The sequence below is a fragment of the Osmerus eperlanus genome, chromosome 15 (genome assembly GCF_963692335.1).
Source record: "Osmerus eperlanus chromosome 15, fOsmEpe2.1, whole genome shotgun sequence".
NCBI classification, from domain to species: Eukaryota; Metazoa; Chordata; class Actinopteri; order Osmeriformes; family Osmeridae; genus Osmerus; species Osmerus eperlanus.
In genome coordinates, this window is record NC_085032.1 from 1,714,811 (window position 1) to 1,736,598 (window position 21,788).

The 21,788-nt window shown below is 42.6% G+C and overlaps 1 protein-coding gene across 1 annotated transcript in view; it reads right to left on the bottom strand.

Annotated features, from left to right (window-relative positions):
• LOC134035285 (cyclic nucleotide-gated cation channel beta-3-like) overlaps nt 1–19,965 on the bottom strand; it is a 70,914-nt gene extending 50,949 nt beyond the window's left edge. The window contains exons 1-11 of the mRNA XM_062480277.1: nt 19,792–19,965; nt 19,123–19,174; nt 17,912–18,038; nt 8,753–8,913; nt 8,201–8,494; nt 7,769–7,977; nt 7,384–7,434; nt 7,111–7,197; nt 6,794–6,858; nt 6,239–6,361; nt 5,208–5,349 (exon numbers count right to left, since the gene is read on the bottom strand). Coding sequence (XP_062336261.1) covers nt 5,208–5,349; nt 6,239–6,361; nt 6,794–6,858; nt 7,111–7,197; nt 7,384–7,434; nt 7,769–7,977; nt 8,201–8,494; nt 8,753–8,913; nt 17,912–18,038; nt 19,123–19,174; nt 19,792–19,959 — 1,479 coding nt within the window. The 5' untranslated portion in view covers nt 19,960–19,965. The remainder of the gene's footprint in view (nt 1–5,207; nt 5,350–6,238; nt 6,362–6,793; nt 6,859–7,110; nt 7,198–7,383; nt 7,435–7,768; nt 7,978–8,200; nt 8,495–8,752; nt 8,914–17,911; nt 18,039–19,122; nt 19,175–19,791) is intronic.
• Between the last annotated feature and the right edge of the window lie 1,823 nt (nt 19,966–21,788).

The following is a 21,788-nucleotide window of genomic DNA, read 5'->3' on the forward strand; positions in this document are numbered from 1 at the left end:
CCACCGACTGTTGCGCCTTCTAATGGACTGTGGAAGACAGGTTGCCCAGACCACCGGGAATGAACTCTGCAAATGGGGGCTATGTACCTGTGAAAAAATAATAATAATAACAATTGTAAGGTTGAATTACATGTTGATGTATGTTGGTATGTTGTGCTGGAGTGGCATTACGTTAGGTGATTGCCATCCAGAGTGGGGGTAGTGTTGTAAAATGGTGCGGCTCCTTTAAGAACAGCACGTACAGGGTGGGTGTGGCAGAGCGAGGAAGAGAGAGAGAGAGAGAAGAAAGTGGTGATGCTAACGTATAAGTTTGGTATGCAACGACCGGAGCATACGTGTGTGCATGTAACTGGATTTCAGTATCAATAATAAATCGAAACCAAAGAACACAGTGGGCATTTATTTGCTAACCAGCAGCAGACAGAGAAGAAAGGGAAATTAACCCCGAAGTCTAGCTAATACTTCGGCCCTGGAACGTTTAACAATGTCTCCCCTGCAATCTCCAACTACGGTCAGAGACAGAGCTGGAAAGGTTAACACATTGGTAACCTCGCCAAAACAGAACTCCTCATCATCCCGGCCAAACCCTCCATCTCCCATGATCTCTCAATCACCCTGGGATCGGCGACGGTGACCCCTTCATCCTCTGCCAGGAACCTCGGGGTGACCATGGATGACGAGCTCTCCCTCACAGCCCACATTGCTGCGGTCTCCCGGTTGTGTAGATTCACCCTCTACAACATCCGGAAGATCAGGAGATACCTATCTGAGCATTCCACCCAGCTGCTAGTCCAAGCACTTGTCCTCTCAAAGTTGGACTACTGCAACTTGCTGCTCGCCGGTCTCCCAGCATGCGCAACCCGCCCTCTCCAGAGGATTCAGAACGCGGCGGCCCGTCTGGTCTTCAATCTACCCAGAAGCTCCCATGTTACCCCGCTCCTCATCTCCCTCCACTGGATTCCCATCACGGCCCGTATCAGATTCAAGACTCTGGTACTGACCTTCCGAGCGGTGAACGGGACTGCACCCGACTACATCAAGTCTTAGTTTCCTTAATTTTTTCTGCCTTGTTTTTGCTTTCACAATAAACGCCTCACCAAAAATGAACATTGTGTAATAAACGCCGCCCTTGATTAAACGCTGCACCAAAAAAAATCTGAAAAAGGTTATTTAATGGGTTAACTTAAAACACAGTATTTATTACACAAGTAAATCACAAGTGTACAATATAGCGAGGTAGCTGACTTCGCAACTCGCGAATTTGCCTGTCATCAGCCCCAAGTTCACGTGCTACAAATCTGTTGCTGCTGGTGAGTGCTTTCTGCATAGCTTTCTGTTTAAAAACTAAAGTGTAAGAACGTTTCGGCATGCGGCTTCAATTTTACACAAGGCTTTGTGTTAGACCTCCTTGTCTAGGCCTATTCTTTGTTTGTCTATGGCCGTACTGCAGCTACAATTCACTAAATCTCTCTTACTAATTACACACCACCCTCGAATAAACGCTGCACCAAAAATGAACATTGTGTAATAAACGTGACATGACATAAATCTGATGCCATAGGTATAGTCTACTCAAGTCAAGTTACTGTCAATATTCCAAGCATTCCAATGCTTACACAGCTCTTTCACCACCTCAAGAATAGGCTTCCTTTTGCTTTGTAAGATGTTTAGAATACTCATTTACTCATTTATTGTAACTCACTTGACTCATTTATACCTCTTGATATTTCAGAAATAAATTTATGTATGTGTATCCGCTTTACAAAACATAGGCTACTTCATTTTACCATTACAATTATTGTTGGCGCTTATGTCATAAGAATTGCACTTAACTGTCTACACACAAATGGTTATGTAGTGAACTTCATAGAATTCCATAAAATTGTTGTCATAATTATGCATAGGCTATATATTTAGCTATACATATACATCTTATTTAGGTTATAACCATCTGAATTACATATTTGAGCAAGGGAGTCCTTGCAACATCTGCTGATAGAAAAGCGAATCGCAGCCTTGAAGAAAATGAAAACATTTCAGAAGGCCCAGCCGGCAGCAATTGAACAGAAACAGGAAGAAAATAGCTTTAAACTATTTCAAAAATATAAAAAATACTGGGTGATAAAAAACATATATAAGTCAAGAAAGCTGAATCCTGGAATTGAATCGGGTGCGAAAATATATGTTTTTTTTCTTCACTGCGGTGAAATGTTGCTCTGCGCTTCTAATGATTAACACAAAAACAATCACACCCTGTCTGAAGGCGTGAAAAGGTAGAATATTTTATTTTCTAATTACAGGTTAACCAACCTTCAGATACATGTTTCTTCTTCAACTATTTTCATATTTCCATGTATGACACATCATTTGAAAGCTTTCAATCTGCACTTTCGAAACCTGTAAAAATCAGTATCACCTGACCCTAAAACCAAGGTACATAACGAAACATGACTTCTCTGTGCCGATCATAGGCGTAATTTTATGGGGGGACAGGGGGACATATCCCCCCCCCCCAATATTTGATCATACTGTATGATTATTCAGGCAATATCGATGTGATTGCTAGTACGTCTTTCTTTCCAGCTCAGAAAATATCAAGTCCCGGCCGGTCCATTTCCCAAATCCATTTGAGAAATTCCATTCTACACTCAGGGGCGGTGCCAGATAATTTCTTATGCAGGTGCTGAGGGGGTACTATCATATTCGGCAGCGTTGCCACAACCGCAGAATAGCTTTGCTCGCATCTTTCTCCACCCCCATTACTGAACTCAGTGTGCGAATTATACAATGACAATCGGGGGGGTCAACTCAGTGCCCCCCCCCCCCGGGACAAAGTTCAACCCTGCCGCCGCCCCAACCAAGCAAACGGCACGACAATGGCACACGAACGCACTACTAAAACTACAAACACTATTGTTTGTAGTCATTTCTTTCTGAAATAAAAAAGTTGATCTTTACAAAATTAAAACATATCTGAGGAACATATCTGACTGTTCATTACAAAATAAGGTTGTTGGAAATCTCTCCAGATTCTGACAAGCAATGACAGACAAATGAAGCTATCTTGCTTGATATAGAGCTAGTGATAGCTATCTTCTAAGTTGGTGGTTAACCATGTTTCTATCATTAACATTCTTGTGAATATTCTACAGCTAATTGCCATTACAAATACATTCTTGACAGATTGTTGGGGTATTAGATAGCAAACTTGCCTTTCTTGCACTTTTAGGTCTGGTCTTTAAGCTTCTGTATTGCACATTGCCTGGTCACTCGCACGCGGTGTTTCTTGAGTTTTATTGGGCACTGGTCACTCGTGCTGTGTTTATTGAGTAAATTTTGACTATGGCAGTCAGTGTAATAGTGTGTGATATTCCCTGCCATAAAGTCAACATTTCTGTGTATCGCCAACCTGTTATTGAATGAATATGGTAACTATATTGTGATATTTACGATTACAGGTAAGAACAATATATAAATGTATCGACCCCCGACTTGTGGTTTTTACCTCTTTTGGAGGGGGGTCCGAGCCTTAAAGGTGACATGACATGAAAACTTCACTTTAGGAGGTTATTTAACATTAATATGAGTTCCCCTAGCCTGCCTTTGGTCCCCCAATGGCTAGAATTTTCGATCGGTGTAAACCAAGCCCTGGGTGTTCTTCTCCGCCTTTCAGAAAATGAGAGCTCAATTGCTCTGTTTGAAAATCTCCTCTTTGTTACGTCACAAGGAGGAAGGTTACTTCCCCTCTCTCTGCTTTACCCACCCAGAGAATCTGGCCCGCCCATAAGAAACTGAGCTACGACCGTGCAAGTGTTTTTATCCTCGAGAGACATCATGGCTTACAAACGAACGAAGCATTACATTTGCTCAGTTTGGATGTACAAAGGAAAACAAAAATATTTTTACAGTTCCTTCATCCGAGCCTCTGAAGACCCAGTGTCTTAATTTTATTTTCTCTGGAAATGGGCCTACACAACTTCTGTTGTAGGCGCATTTGTTTTGTATGTCTGCGCCAAACACTTCAGCAACGACTGTTTCCTCAACTTGAGCTAATACAAAACTGGCCTTGCTGAAATTAAATTCTGGATCAGTACTAACTCTCCTTCATCCAGCTACTAACCTCGGACAAGTAAGTTAACTTATGGTTAATATGGTTACCTAGCTTGCTACCCTTAGAATGTGGCTGTAACATTAGCTATGCAGCTAACAGCTGAGTTACTGTCGCTAATGTAAAGGTAGATAGCATCAAGTATGTGTGTAAATACACATGCTGTAACTGAGTGTTGTACAGTTCTTTGTTATTTGGATAACCGTTCTGCTGTTGGTGTTATGGCGCGCGTGAATCCGCCTTTCCCCTCATTGAAATGACTGAGTGTGTACCTCTGCAAACCAGGGTTATCAGATGAGAATGGGCAAATTCGAGGCATCTTACAGCAACGGGGCTACAGCCATTGCATACATCCATTGTAAACATTAGTGCATGGTGCCGCCCCTCCGCTCCTCATTAGCATTTAAAGCTACAGACACCAAAACAGCGCGTTCTGAGGAAAGCTCCTTGTGGGACTGCTAGTAGTGGCTGTAATTCTGCACCAAGGCTGAATTTCGGGAAAGAGACTTCTGATACAGTATTAGGGGACCACTAAGGCCTATATAAAAGCATCCAAAAACAGCCTGTCATGTCACCTTTAATCGGGGGGGTCAGACCCCCCCAAACCCCCCCGTATTTCGCACACTGACTGAACTACAACTCAAACTAGTGCACGACATCAACGTCATCGTTCTCAGCCACTCCCTCTGTTCGCTGATTGCTCGGTTGAAAATCAAACAGAAAAATCTGACTTACGTTCCGAATGGCCAGACCTAGTACAGAAGCTAAATCCAAATTGAGCGGAAGTACGTAGGAGGGCAGAGCCAGGCTACATACACCCCTAATACCTGGTAATAGTTGTATGAATGACACATGATAAAAAAAAAAACTAAATACAGACACTGTATTAGTTTAAAATGAAAATATCCCGTTAGTATTGTAAGAAATGTGTAGGAAAGGCAAATCTTTTCAATTTCCACTTCATTTAGTTTTGGGTTTAATTTCTACCTCTATAAAGTAAAGTATCTATGGCAAACAACTAGATGATACTAAAAACTACTAGTAACAATCTAGAGACTTCCAATCTATCCTACAGGAATGCTACATTTATTCATTTTACCTGTCCAATCAAACTGGAGAAGACAAAGACACCCGTAAAAAAGTTTGACATCTGAAAGGTAATCTCAAAGACGGTGTGTGGTTCAGGCAGACCCCCGATGTTAATCAGACTGCGAACAGCAAAGTAGTAGCAACGCAGGTACCTTGGGGGGAAGGGGAAGGGCCTGAAGGTTAGGAGGACTGCAAGACTTTGAGGTTTAGTGGTGGATATTACCTGAAACGTCTGTCTGCTGTGCATTAGAGGATGTTGAAGTGTTACTTGGTCTCATGATGGTTTAATTCCCCTTTGACTTGTATGAGCAACTACTTTGCTCATCCAAATGTACTAATTAGCTTTTCTGTGCAGAGACTACTAACACTGTAAAAGTGAAGAAGAGTTACAGAAGTATAAAACAAATATAAAAAGAAAAACAAGTGCAGTACAGTAAAAAAGGGCTACCTGTCCAAGAAAGGTGGACAAAAAGAAGGCCCCGAAAAAGTAGTTGGCCATCTGAAACATCTGGCCGAACATGGTGTCGGGGAAAGGCAACTCAGCGATCATCAGCAGGGATTTCTCTGCATAGAAGAAACTGCTGAGGTAGCTACAACAGCATTAAAAAATATAAATTACAGTGCTTCACATTTAGTGTGTATTGAAATATTTATGACGCCAATCGATTAATAGATAAATGGATCATAAATTGTAAAATCAGAGTCATTTTAATCTCTGCATCCCTTTCAGGATAACATTTCTTTGAAAGTTTTCATAATTGTTTTGCATGACAAAATAGTTCAAAGGATTTCCGCAATATCATTGCTATAGTTAGTGTTACTTGCCTATGACAGTTAGAACAAATATGTTTTGAATTTACAAGCTTTTTAACAGTACAGATATAACTTACTGTACTGTTTACTTTACTGACTGAATATTATTGTAGGATGTGTGCTCATGTATACCTAGTGTCATTAATAGATCATTTTAAAAAGTCTGAGTAGCGCTCACCTCTCAAGTTACTATTTGACCTGTTGAGTGCATGGTTTTGATGTACATACGCGCTGCCTTTGCCAGTGTAGACCCATTTGGTTTTGCCAATGCCCTGGTAGTCGGATGCAACATAGTAGAAACAGGCGTTGAGGTGGAGCATGAACAACAGGTAACCAATGGTGCGGATCACTCTGTCAACAATAAAGTTTTCTATTACCTACTGTTATGTGTGACATCATTACCAGCAGACCAAACATGATACACCTGTTCTTCATTTGGTCCTAGATTATGAAAAACACAATGTTACTCTATCTTATTTGCAAAAAGGCCAAGTGTATGGGCTACGTAGAACAAATGTTATATTTTTTTTAATTCTACAGGCTGTGTACTCCTTATTTTTACTAACTCAGGTGGGAGTCAGGTGGCTGAGCGGTTAGGGAATCGGGCTAGTAATCTGAAGGTTGCCAGTTTCGATTCCCGGCCGTGCCACATGACGTTGTGTCCTTGGGCAAGGCACATCACCCTACTTGCCTCGGGGGGAATGTCCCTGTACTTATTGTAAGTCGCTCTGGATAAGAGCGTCTGCTAAATGACTAAATGTAATGTAAATGTACTAACTGTACCTCCAGATGTAGGCCTTTGTCAAGATGCTCTCTAGTCGATCACTGAACTCAAAGAAGGTATCCACCTGCAAAGAAAAGTTCAAATTTACATTTACATTACAGGTCCAGCAAATCATTCCTAAGTACTGTTGTACTCCCGGAACAAGTGCGTCTTAAGCCTTTTCTTGAAGGTGGAGAGACAGTCAGTGCCTCAAATAAACAACAGCATGTGAACCCTACTAATCCCCACTCTCTAAATTGTATGTACTGCGGAGGCAGCTAGTTAAAAGTTCACAACATCAAATGTGGTATAAAGTCAAGTCTCTATTGACTCTTACTTTCAGAAGACGATTGGCTCTAAAGATGGACTTGTACCCAAACTGGAGGCAGAGTAAGTCCAGTGGAAGGAGGGACAACAAGTCAAACTGTTGAAGGGGAGATTAAGTTGGAGTTATCTTCGAACATCCACCTGTACACATTATATCTGAGGTCAACCAAATGTTTTGAATTTGTAGGCCACCAATATGAAAAATAATATTGCAGTCTCTCTCACTCTTTCTCTATATATAGATAAGTAAAACAGTTTCCTCTGGGAGTCTTTTCATTTATACCGTGAATCTTTCAGAGTCCCTGTAGTTCTTCTTTGTTGGAATTCTGTCTTTCTGAAAGAGAAAAGAACCAGAGCCTGTTTTTTTTTATCTGGGTGCAATACATTTACAACAATAACTACACTAAGTTGATAATGCCTCAATGCTTTCCTATTTATAACAAGTACAGATACACAGGTACATTGTAATGCTTTGGTCCTGCTCCTATTGACAATACCTGGCGACCTATCTAACCCTATTCTAAATAATCTACAGTGCTGTATATTAGCTACTATCCCTATTGATAACATGTATAATGAAGTAAAACATTCAAACTAATAAACCATTTTAATGTACAGTCTCCATTGAGATAACACAAGGCGTAATCTGTGCTAACCCGAAGACTTACTATAACATCCCCTCCTTTTACAAACTGTTTACGGGGCTGGAAGAGAATTAGATCAATAAGGTAGATGAAGTCAGCCAAGAGGTCAAGGCCTATCCAGAGTGGGATAGCCTCTGGTGTATGGTAAGGGAAGCAAAGGCGAGCAGTTATGAACCAGGTGTTATAGTTGAAGGCCAGGGTCACAACACTGAGCCACGCAATGTACCTACGATCTAGAGAGAGAAAAAATGAGGACAAGTTCAAGAGATTGGAGAGGGAAGGAGATAGATGGAAAAGAAGGATTGTGTGAGAGGGGAAACAATTTCCTTTCTAATTCATCACAATAAAAAAGATAAACCATTTAACAAATGAAACCATAAAATAAAACTATTAAGAGCGCATCCATATGTTACAAAGTGGGTCAGTGAAGACTAAGAGAACTCCATTGAAGCCTACCAGTAAATGGATCTATGGTGTTCCCTAAGACTGAGTCCATCCTGTCCTCGATCGGTTTCAGCAGAATATCAAAAAATGAACAGGTGAAAGAAGAAAGGAAGGATGGTTTGGGCTCATCCTCTTTTTTTTCATCTTTCTTCTCCTCTTTTTTTTTCTCTTCTGCCTCTTTTTTTTTTTTCTCTGCCTCCTCCTTCTTTTTCTTATCTTCTTCTTCTTTCTTTATTCTAGCCTCCTCAGCTTTTCTTTCCCTCTCAGCAATTAATTTGATGTAATCGTTTTTACGATAAACAGGTGCTGAAAATGAAAAATGAATTGAGGTAAGATGCAAATAGGCCATTATCTTTATCTATTCTTTACAAATTGAAATATATTATCATGCAAAGCTGCATCAAATTATGTTTCTTAATACTGTGAAATAGTTTTGTTTGCTATTGTTTATCCAGAAACATGACAATCATCCACAATTGTAACTTTAATGCATTTATTAAGTCAATCAAACACACCTTAAATACTGTAAAACACACTGTATAGACTCTTGGTTTGTAGACTTACTGACAGGAGGGCTGTGCTCAGGGGAGGAAGCATACTGGTCAATAACTTTCTCCTTAAAAAGATCGGTTCTTTCTCTCATCCGTTTTACGATGTCTCTCAGCTGCTCATCGGAATACTTGTTTATCACGATAGGTTGTGGAGGTAACTGAGGGCCTTCCTGTCTGTAAGTGGGTGACATGGAAATAGTTATATCCTTGTTTACAGGTTCTCACATACTATTATTGTACTTCTATTAACATTTTGAACAATGCTTTATTTGTTTAATTTAACCTTTTAAGGCAGAATTATTGTTTTCGACAATGGCCTGAATACAGATAAATATACAACAAGTACACATGGCATCAATATAGGAAATGTTTAAATTGAATTAGAATAAAACAGGGCAGCATGGTCATCTCTCAAAAGCCAAAATTCTCTGACAGACAAAAAACACCCACAGTACAATAATTTGCCCAACAAACATCAGGTTTATACAACTACTGTTTGGCACCATGGCTACAACAGCACCTGCTAAAATACATAAATATTTCACAGCTTCTAACTTTTAGAGTATAGTTTTATTTTTTATTTTTTTATGTTTTCTACACAATGTAATGACTAAAAAAGTGACTGAAGCCTGAGATTGTCCTGTCGGTCAATCCATGTCACTGCAGCACAATGTTTAAAAGCAGCTTTCAATAAATTAGACTCAAGGGACTCAAGAGACCTCCAGGATAAGGTAAGCTTGTGAGCACGTTTTGTAGTTTGAACTTCTCCACATAAGACATGACAGATATAGAGGGAGATTTTTTAATGGGCATCTCCTGCAATTTAACTAATGGTGCTGTGATCGAACAAATCTAAATATATTTAGGGTTCCTCCGGTAGGAGGGAACCTATTGTTTTTGTTAGTATTCTTATTAGGGTTCCTTCGGTAGGAGGGAACCTATTGTTTTTGTTAGTATTCTTATTATTATTAGGGTTCCTCCGGTAGGAGGAAGCCTATTGTTTTTGTTAGTATTCTTATTATTCTTCTTATTATATTTCTCTGCTAAATGGCCCAATAGCTCAAAAAGTCCTTGGCCCGATTTTTTCAAATTTGGCCCAATGATACAACAGGTCACTCACTACTCCCAGACCACTAATGGCCCATGTACGCCCATAGGTGGCGCTATAAGCCACGCCCAAAGTCTATGTGATTTCCCCAGTGCCCCATTATTCCAAAATGCCTGAAAATTGGTATACATGCCTATTTCTCATGGGGAACAAAAAAGCCTCAAGAACCCATAAGGTCCACCATGAAATGGAATAATAAATGCAATACAAAATGTCTGAAAGGGGTGTATTTATGTAAATGTCCACATTGCCACAATATCTTTGTGTTAATAAATCAAATATAATTTTGACTGATGGTTTTTCAAACCTTTGTGCCTTCAAGATGACATCATTCTGAAGTACCATACCCAATTTCACCTTGATATGTCAATATATGATTGAATTCAATTGAATTGCTCCATAGCGCGCGTGCTCCAAATTCTCAGACTCATCCTGCCCCTTGACACTAAGGTGACCGCCTGTCGCGCTTTGCGTTGTCCCGCACAGCATTTTCACCCCTTGTCCCGCACGTCCATATTGAAAATGCTGTGCGAAACAGCGCAAAGCGGGACAGGTGGTCACCCTACTTGACACACGCGCTAGCTTGGCGAGACGCACACACATCATTTCTGGAAATTGTGTGCTGACCAAGCCCCCACCCTCTGTTTTTAGCTCCTGTTTCATTTCGCTTCCAATCGCAGCTCGCAGTTACGAATATAAATTATTTTTCGGCGGCCATTGTTGTTTTCAACTGGAATCGCCTGATAGTGTTGGAGGCAGCCACGTTCGGTAAGTCCTATTTTTACACATTTTAAGCTAGAATCAATGATTGGTTTCGTGAAAGTACACTACTCTTGAATTATGGTGAAGGTTTTAGCACTTTTAGACCTTTAGATCGTGAGTCTGAAGTGACGGAAAACCGAACTCGAAAAGTAGCTACTGTAGCTCTAGCTTTTTTCCTCTGTGTTTTTAATTAGTGAGTCATTTTGCATCTCGGCGAATTGTTCATCAAAGAGGTCGAGGACGGCAGCCTTTAGGAGAAAAAGCAATTCCCCACAGACCTGTCGGCTCAGAATTTTGATTTGGGGCGTGAAAGTCTTTGTAATAAGCCTATGCGCCAGGGAGACCGCATAGGCTTAGGCAGCAGCCATGTTTTTCGCTCGACCTTTGCCTGTTTACAGGCAAAGGTCGAGCTGGTCTTTGGTCCGATGTGTATATTGACCAGTTTAGAGCTAAATACTATTGCTAGAGCCTGGAATCGAACCAGTGTTTTGAGTGACTTTGCATGGGTCTCCAACACATTTGGATTCAAGCTGGCCTGCCCTGCCTGCCTGCCCCTGCCTTGATATCTCACAAGATCACTGAATTACAGCTGTTTAAACTTCAGCCAAATCTTATAATGCTTGCCACAGGACAAATAGCTTACTTTTCTATACAGTAACTGACCACAATGGTTCTCAACACTGAGAATAGCTCAGTAGGCTAAGACAGTAAAGTAAGTAAGTAAAGTAGGACTTTATTTATATAGCACATTTCATACAAGAATTGTAGCTCAAGGTGCCTTACATAAAATCAATAAAAACAATAATACAAGTGATAAAAGTAATAATTAAAATAGCAAATTATAAAAACAATAATATAACTAATAAAAGTAGTAAAACCCTTCTGAGATAAAATTACTTAAATGCTTCGGTAAAAAGGTAGGTTTTAAGCTGTCTTTTAAAAATGTCTAGCGTATTTGCTTCCCTAATATTTATGGGTAATTTGTTCCATAGTTTTGGGCAGTAATTGACAAAGGCCGAATCACCAATCTTCTTATGACTGCTTCTGGTGACCTCTAATAGGCCTGCATTTGATGATCGCAGTGTTCTAGCTGGTGTGTAGTTTATAAGGGAGTTAGCAATGTAGCTAGGTCCTTGTCCGTGTAGAGCTTTGTATGTGAGGAAAAGGACCTCAAAGTCAATTCTGAAGGTAACTGGAAGCCAGTGTAAAGTGGCTAGGACAGGACTAATGTGTTCTCTCCTTTTAGTTTTGGTTAATAATCTAGCTGCAGAATTTTGAATGAGCTGGGTTTTAGGGTTTAGGGTTCCTCCGGTAGGAGGGAACCTATTGTTTTTGTTAGTATTCTTATTACGGTTCCTCCGGTAGGAGGGAACCTATTGTTTTTGTCGTCGTCGTCATCTGCCGCTTGTCCGGGGGTCGGGTCGTGGGGGCAGCAACCCAAGCAGGGAGGCCCAGACTACCCTCTGCCCGGCCACTTCCAGCTCAAGGCGTTCCCAGGCCAGCCGAGAGACAGTCCCTCCAGCGTGTCCTGGGTCTTCCCCGGGGCCTCTTCCCAGTGGGACGTGCCCAGAACACCTCACCAGGGAGGCGTCCAGGAGGCATCCTGATCAGATGCCCGAGCCACCTCAACTGGCTCCTCTTGACGCGGAGGAGCAGCGGTTCTACTCTGAGCCCCTCCCGGATGACCGAGCTTCACACCCTATCTCTAAGGGAGAGCCCGGACACCCTGCGGAGAAAACTCATTTTGGCCGCTTGTATTCGCGATCTCGTTCTTTCGGTCACTACCCACAGTTCGTGACCATATGTGAGGGTAGGAACGTAGATCGACTGGTAAAAAGAGAGCTTCGCCTTTCGACTCAGCTCCTTCTTCACCACAACGGACCGATGCAGAGACCGCATCACTGCGGACGCCGCACCAATCCGCCTGTCGTTCTCGCGCTCCATTCTTCCCTTACTCGTGAACAAGACCCCGAGATACTTGAACTCCTCCGCTTGGGTCAAGATCTCCTCCCTGACCCGGAGATTGCACTCCACCCTTTTCCGGTCGATAACCATGGCCTCAGATTTGGAGGTGCTGATTCCCATCCCAGCCGCTTCGCATTTGGTTGCGAACCGCTCCAGTGAGAGCTGAAGGTCACGGCCCGATGAAGCCATCAGGACCACATCATCCGCAAAAAGCAGCGACCCAATTCTGAGGTCACCAAACCGGACCCCCTCAACACCCTGGCAGCGCCTAGAAATTCTGTCCATATAAGTTATGAACAGAATCGGTGACAAAGGGCAGCCCTGGCGGAGTCCAACCCTCACCAGGAAGAAGTTCGACTTACTACTGGCAATGCGGACCAAACTCTGGCACCGGTCGTACAGGGACCGGACAGCCCCGATCAGGGAATCCGGTACCCGTACTCTCGGAGCACCCCCCACATGAGCCCCCGAGGGACATGGTCGAATGCCTTTTCCAAATCCACAAAACATGTGTATACTGGTTGGGCGAACTCCCATGTACCCTCCAGGACTCTGCCGAGGGTATAGAGCTTGGTCCACTGTTCCACGGCCAGGACGAAAACCACATTGCTCCTCCTGAATCCGAGGTTCGACAATCCGACGGACCCTCCTCTCCAGGACCCCTGAATAGACTTTCCCAGGGAGGCTGAGGAGTGTGATCCCCCTAAAGTTGGAGCACACCCTCTGGTCCCCCTTTTTAAAGAGGGGAACCACCACCCCGGTCTGCCAGTCCAGAGGCACTGTCCCCGATGTCCACGCGATGTTGTGTCAACCAAGACAGCCCTACAACATCCAGAGCCTTAAGGAACTTCGGGCGGACCTCATCCATCCCAGGGGCCCTGCCACCGCGGAGCTTTTTAACCACCTCGGCGACCTCAGCCCCAGAGATAGAAGGCCCCCCCCCCCCCCCCCGATGTCCACAGACTCTGCCTCCATGTCGGAAAGCGTGTTGGTGGAATTAAGGAGGTCTTCAAAGTATTCCTTCCACCGATCCAGGACGTCCCCCGTCGAGTTCAGCAGTGCACCATCCCCACCATATACAGCGTTGACAGTGCACTGCTTCCCCCTCCTGAGTCGCCGGATGGTGGTCCATAACCTTTTCGAAGCCGTTCGGAAGTCATTCTCCATGGCCTCACCGAACTCCTCCCATGCCCGGGTTTTTGCCTCCGCGACCGCCAAAGCCGCGCTCCGCTTGGCCTGGACGAAGCTCTCCCGGAGGTGGGAGTTGAAGCTCCTTCTGACAGGGGATTCTGCCAGCCGTTCCCAGCAGACCCTCACATTACGTTTGAGCCTGCCAGGCCTGACCGGTGTCCTCCCCCACCATCGTAGTCAACTCACCACCAGGTGGTGATCAGTTGACAGCTCCGCCCCTCTCCTCACCCGAGTGTCCAAGACATTCGGCCTCAGGTCCGACGACACGACTACAAAGTCGATCATCGAACTGAGACCTCGGGTGTCCTGGTGCCAAGTGCACATATGGACACCCTTATGCTTGAACATGGTGTTCGTTATGGACGAACACCATGTTCGTCCATAACGAACATGGTGTTCTAGCTCAGAAGTCTAGCTCAGAAGTCCAACAACAAAACACTGCTCGCGTTCAGATCGGGGGGGCCGTTCCTCCCAATCACGCCCTTCCAGGTCTCACTGTCGTTGCCCACACAAGCATTGAAGTGCCCCAGGAAGACGAGGACATCTCCGGGAGGAGCTCTTTCCAGCACCCCCCCCCAGAGACTCCAAAAAGGGTGGGTACTCTGAGCTGCCATTTGGTGCGTAAGCACAAACAACAGTGAGGACCCGTCCCCCCACCCGAAAGCGGAGGGAGGCTACCCTCTCGTCCACCGGGGTGAACCCCAACGTACAGGCGCCAAACCGAGGGGGAACAAGTATTCCCACCCCAGCTCAACGCATCTCACCTAGGGCAACTCCAGAGTGGAAGAGAGTCCAGCCCCTCTCAAGGAGACTGGTTCCGGAGCCGATGCTATGCGTCGAGGCCAACTATATCTAGCCGGAACCTCTCTACCTCGCGCACCAGCTCAGGCTCCTTTCCGGCCAGCGAGGTGACATTCCACGTCCCTAGAGCTAGCTTCTGCAGCCAAGGATCGGACCGCCAAGGCCCCCGCCTTCGGTCGCCGCCCGTCTCACAGAAATATCAGTTGTAAAAATGTCATTCAAAAACGGACCCTGGTGCAACCGACGCAAGCAAGTACACCCTAAAATTTCCCCAGAAATTGTACCCTCTCGTTATTCTTTCTTTTTCCACCCCTAAGCATCCGTCAATATTTGGACTACATGGACAACGTTGCTGTCAAAAGTTTCGTCTTGCTAGCGATTGAGTTGCTTGTATTTTTATTTACGTTCCGTTGCATGGTTTAGGCGGAAAATACGTTTTTGTGGCAAAAAGTGCCTTGTGTCAACAAAGGGAACTCAGTGCCAGCCTACGCCACAACGTCAGCACACGTTAGCAACGACGCATGGATACAACGTGATAGAGACGTTCTAGCACGCAAATTGGAGCTTGGATTATGAGTGAAAAATGCCACCCCAAAAAATTACCAACCATTGGGCTTTGTTAAGAAAGCGATTCAAAGTGGAACTGCAATCTCGGATTTTTGATTTAAGTCGTGAAAGTCTTTGTAATTTGAGCGAGTGCGGGTTGCCCGTGAGACCACCTAGTCTTAGGTGGCCGCCATGCTAGAAAGCGTCATAGTAGTATTTTCGTAATTGTATAGTTCGTTCTATTTTACACGAAAAAAACAGAAAGAGGGAAATGTTAAGTCGATATGACTATTGTGAAGACAGCCAGGTGGTGAGATTTTAATGTAGGTTGTAAAAACGTCAATTTGTTTGCTACGTGAGAGCCCCGTCAGCCTCCATTGACGATTGCGGCATCACGCCTGGGACACACTGGCTGCGAAGCGCCTGGACGCGCAGTGCAGCGCCACGATCGGCTATGATCGGTTACGACTGAGCAAAAGCTGTTCACACCAGACGTGCATTTCTCCGCGCCAGTCACCAAGCCTTTCAGCTACTCTGAGCTTTCCTTTACGCTGACATGGTACATAAACATGGCATTGGCTATATCCCAGCATTGATCCTTATCTTGTAAAATTGTTGCTGACATACAACTCCCTGTGCTTTTCAACTTCGAGAATTCATTTGATGCTGATTTTAGAAATCGACTTGGGGGTTCTCTCTTGGTAGGCTTTGTCTGCGCGTGTGTTGTGTGCAACGCGTGACAACTCGTTTCTCTAAAACAAACAAAACAACTACGGGCATGCTAGCTCAACGGATCAATCCGTTTATTTTCATTCGTTTTCATCAGGGTAACCACATGTAAAGGACGTTCGTTCCAACATTGTGTAATTATAAAGTCTACAACTTTACAAATGTTCACCGTAGTCTACAATTAATGGAGTAAAATCTTAATAACATGTTTTTTTATTCAAATATATCAACTAATATGGTGTATTTCATCATCCTGCAGCCGATTTCGCAAGCGTCTCGCGAAAAAATTCGACCAGCTGCCGAAACGATCGCAGGCGATCGCAGCGCTTCGCAGCCAGTGTGGTCGGTCCCATATATAACATAGATAACATGGGCACCGAAAGAAAAAAGGAGGCGCTTCCAGGCGCATCGCAGCAGATCGCAGCCGATCGCAGGCAGTGTGTCCCAGGCGTCAGTCGATCTGCGTCTGATGAGTATTTTCTTCATTTCGTACCAGGGTCAATTCTACATCAAAAGGGAGGGCAGTGTTTTAAAGATATGGCTATTGCGAAGACAGCCAGCGGGTCAGCATATTTTTGTGATTTGTGTAAAACTTTGAGTGAGACCGCGTCTTATTTTGACTTTAGCCTCAGAGTCAGACTCGGCTCGCCCACTGCACTGGCAGTGTGTTGTACAGTCTTCAATGCCACAGGTATGGCTTAACTTTTATGTCAAAAGAAACATTCTCATTTCCGGCGCTTTCATACAATAAGGGAAGTGTGGCTAGCAACAGCAGCTAGCTTCTTTTGAATTAGCCATGTCCCCCTAAATTAATTTCAAACTTATTTACGTTTTGGGGGGTATATTTTCAGTTAGCAGACGGTACTGTTTGAATCGTAATTCCATCTGAAATACTGCCAGTGACAACGTTGTTACAGTAGCTTGTTTCAAACGGTGTTCGCTTGTTTCAAAGGGTGTTCTTAATGAATTATGCAATGAGTAGGCTAAGTTAAATGCTTGAAAATATCACTAGAAGGGAAAACGGACCCACCTGCAACCGACGCAAGCAAGCACACCCTACAATTTCCCCAGAAATTGTACCCTCTCTAGTTTCTTAAGTTGTTTATTTAAATTAATACATTATTTGGAGATAAAGTAAACACGTAAATGAATTCATTCTGGGTCCTGTTGTGAGAAAAAAAAAGTCTGCACTTATGTTTCCGAACATCAACGTGAGAACAATGAGCTTCGAGCGCTGAAATACACTCGCCTTCTTTGCAACATAACTAAATTTAGCTTGACTTGTAGCCTGACACGGAGCAGGCTAGTTCAGAAGTATACGTTACCTTGGTTACTTAGCTAGAACTAGAATAAGCCACATTAATGGAACGGAACTCTCGCTGAAATAAGCTAGACTTAAATCAAAATAAGCCTGGCTTTTCCTTAAGCTACGTTGATGGAATACCCCCCTGATGTTCTCACTTTGTTTTTATGCTCTGCTGTAGGCTACTGTGTCAGCTTCAACAGCACTGTCTTATCAAATTACATTTCACCTTTAAACTTCTTGAGTTATTAAGGGTGACTAGGGTCACCCCCATCACTGTTCTTACATGGCCTGAGGCTGCAGTCAAAATAGTTTTATTGGTTTCATAGCATTGTCCCACTCCAGTGAGCTTCTTAGACTGCAAAAGATGTAAATCTGGTTCATCTCCTTTCAGGTCGTCTCTCCTATAATGTTTTACCTTAATACAGACTGTAGATGCAAAGGGCTGTGTTAGTAGCCTCCAGCACACATACTCCCTCCATTTGTCAACTCGGTATGTATATAATTATTACAATTCAATGGAACTTTAATTTGATACTTTTTGTAGCTCTCTTGCCAAACATATATTTGGGAAAAGGAGGGTAGCCATAACTTTTACTCATATTGGGGTAGTCTTTCATTGTGTTTCAAGACATAATGTGTTATCTCTGTCAACGCTAAGTTGCTTTTTTGTCTTTTGAGCATGACAGATTCCAAGCATATTCTCAACATATATTCTATATCCTAGATATTTCTAAGGAAGACCGTGTACATGGGACAGGACTTACCCCTCTCCTTCTTGACCAGCAGTTACATCTGCAGGCTTGTCCTCAGGTTTTGGGACTGGAGTTAGTTCTGTGGCTGGTGCAAGTATGGGGGTGGGTGCTAGGGCTGGGGCTGGAGCCTGAGTCGGCTCTTTACAGAAAGGTAGGGAAGGAAGAGGATAGTTGTTAAAAGCAATTTTCAATGTTTCAATGTCAATGTTTACCTCACACTGAAGCAAGTTGATAAAAACCTGGACATGGAAGTTTATACAGGCTTTATACATGACTTGCCAGCATCCCCCCCCCCCCCATTTACCATCCAACCTGACATTAGATTGAAAGACAGGCAATTCCTACAACAACAGCCACTGAGTACAGAAATGCTTGAAAGCTGTGAGATCTTCACCTCTCTGCTCTGCTAATTGTACAGACAGTAAAAATGGACAGATGAGTGGCCTGGGCTTAAGTCCAACAAACAAGCTTGTGTGAAGAAGTGGGGCAACTTACTTCTCCCCTCTAAGTTGGAGACTGAATCCTGCCCTTTGCTACTTTTCCTGTATTAGTCTATGCTACCCCAAGTTCCTCCTCGGATTCACACTGTGCCATCAAAATAAATGAGTGAAATGCCTATCTTTTAAACAATTGTTAAAAAGTATTTCTTATCATGAGAAATTCTTAATAAAACGTGCAACAACAGCTTTTACAAATAGTCTACCTATACTCTATATCCTATGGAATGATAAGTGTTTTAGCACACACAATGGTTCCAATGTAGCTTACAATGGCATCAAGGATATATAAACTCAATTCAGGGATCAGATCAGGTTTATTGCCAAGTAAGTTTACACATACAAGGAATTTGCTTTGGTGGGTGGGTGCATAACAATAAACATAGTAAGTAGATAAAACAAGTAATGAAAAATAAAATGATAAATTAAAAACATTAAAAAAATACAATAAGATTCAAGGAAAATTAAAATAAACTACAAGTTACAATATGACTTTTCCCCCAAAAAAATCACAGTATGAGGTTTAAGAAGATTGTGTGCAATGTGGAAACATTAATCCAGAAGAAGTGTGTTAAGTACTTACAGTAACTAATTAACTAAGTATCTGTCAATCTATCTGTTAGATATGGCATTATTCCATCCACTTCAGGTCGTATACCATCCTGAAAGGTATGAAGTACAATTTCAATAGACTTGTGAAGTCCTATCAGAGAAGGAGTGTCTTACCAGGTTGGTCCTCTTTCTTGGCCATATTATCTTTGTCTGCAGGCTTGTCTTCCTGATTGGATGACAGGAATTACATTAACACAACATTTTATACTATTGTCAGCAGTGGCAAGTTGGGGACATTTTAAGTCAGAGACCATTTGCTAACTGACTGTTACATTTACGGTTGGGTGACAAAATGTTTTAACTGCATGATACAGCTAATAATGCAGTAAACCTGGACTTCAAAGATAAATACAATTCAACAAGGAAAATGAAAAGCATATAATGACTTGGACAAGACAGTTGGAAAACTCATTACACTATGTGTTTTCTACACAAGGGATTCCAAATACAACTAAAATGTTTTACTGGTTTAAAAACTGAAAGTAACCTGATTATTTGTTGTAGTTACTTGAGTCAAAGGGCTAGCATGTGCAAGCTTAATTTCATAAATAATTTACTACTTTTTGTTTTGCTAGGGTGAATTATTTTAATTCCGATACAGATAAACTTTGACATTTGTGTCAAATCTCAGAATGTTTACACACATTCTTCATATTTAATAAATATCACTATATATGTATGTATATATATATATATATATATATATATATATATATATATATATACATGCCGTGTGATTTTGTCACACATTGTTCAATTGCAAACAGTTAGTCACCTTCTTACCTTGTCAGGGCCAGATGGTGGTACAGATGCCAGTTTTGGGGTTTCTGCTGGCAGTGGTGGGCCTCCAAAGAGACCCTTTAGCTTGTTGAACATGTTTGGAAGAAGAACTGGCGTGACTGACTCCTGGAGATAGATGATGCTATTGAGATTCCCTGCTGGCTGATCCATCTGTTAGCCTGTTCACTACAGTCTTTCCTTAAGAACAACATACTGATGCAATTAGTACTTTTAGACCCACTAATACCCCCTACAAGCATATCCCTACCTCAAGGGCCATCTAACCCATCACCACCTTGAAGCCAACTACTGAGGTGGGGGTAGGGGATTTCCTGAGCTGGTGTATTTTTGTTGTTGTTGTTGCTGCTACTAACTACTAATGTGACTACCAATGTATTTACTTGAGTGTTGGAGTTATAAATATATTATTCACATTGGCAAACTATATATTTGAAAATGGGGCCAGGGAATCAAATGGAAACATATAGGTCACTGTACGCTTACAACTGCCTGATGTAACAGAACACCATCTTAGCTCTCAATTTAATTAGAAAACACAGGCCAGTAGAGGATTACTTTTTTTGCTGAGGTGAGTCAGACAACCACAAGCTAAAATCCACAGATTATATGTTATCATGAAGCCTAAACGCCCTGTGAACTGCACTAAGATGTACTTTCTATTAAATTAAGTAATTTGAATGTTATAAAACGTATCCATAGTATGTTGACTTAAATGTATATTTATGTTACCATTTGGGGTCAAAATATTATAGTAAGGTGGAAGACCTGCGTGAAGTTGGCCCCCCACCCAACGCAAAACATTGTCAAAATAGTCTCAACAATCGCTTGTTCACCGTTTGTGCTGCAATTATTTTTGTTTGTGCTGCTTTAATTTTTTAGATATTAAAGAATGTTTTATAAGTCATCCTGCTAAGATTGTCAATGTTGATTGAACAGAAAGCTCATTGCTAATACTATTTTTGCTAATGTAACTATGAAATGCTAATTACAGGTAAATTACGAAAATGTTAACGGCACAAACGAAGCACAAACGATTGAGACTATTTTGGGTTCCTTCGGAATATGTGGGGGGCTGAGTGACCTCAGGATGACCTATAAAATATTCTTTCATAAAAAATAAAATAAAAGCAGCACAAATGAAAATAATTGCAGCACAAACGGAGCACAAACGATTGTTGATACTATTTTGACGATGTTTTGTGTTGGGTGGGGGGCCAACTTCACGCAGGTCTTCCACCTTTCTATAATATTTTGACCCCAAATGGTAACATAAATATACATTTAAGTGCAACACAAACCAGCACAAACGGAGCACAAACGATTGTTGATACTATTTTGACGATGTTTTGCGTTGGGTGGGGGGCCAACTTCACGCAGGTCTTCCACCTTTCTATAATATTTTGACCCCAAATGGTAACATAAATATACATTTAAAGATCCTGTAAAGTAAATTCCATGTTTTGCTTCTAAGTACATTATATACGTGTGAAATGAGTTCCTGAAAGTATGTGCAAAGCGCTAAAACTTTGTCGCACTGAAATGTGGAGTTAGACCGAAGAACAGTTTCTCTTCCGTTTTCAGATCAGGTTTTAATGGGCGGAACCAAAAAATGCCCTATCTACGTCATTTCGCCCCTACGTCAGATCACTGAATGGCTCCTCCTGCTGTACTGTTATTGTAGCTTACATCAGCTAGCTAGCTAGCTTCAGGATGTCTCCCACCACCCGCAACTGCATCTTCCCTGGATGCAAGAACTCCAGCTGCGCTGCAACGCCATTTAAGTTCCCTGTTGATAATGAAAGGAAAAATAGGTGGATAGATTTTGTGAAGACCCACGCTCATGGAAAGCTTTGGATAAACTCCAACAGCCGCCTCTGCGCCACTGACCATTTCACGGCGGACAGTTTTAACATGGACCAGATACAGACGGGGTTCACCAACACACGGCTTCTCTTGCAGCGCGGAACCGTACCGAGCAT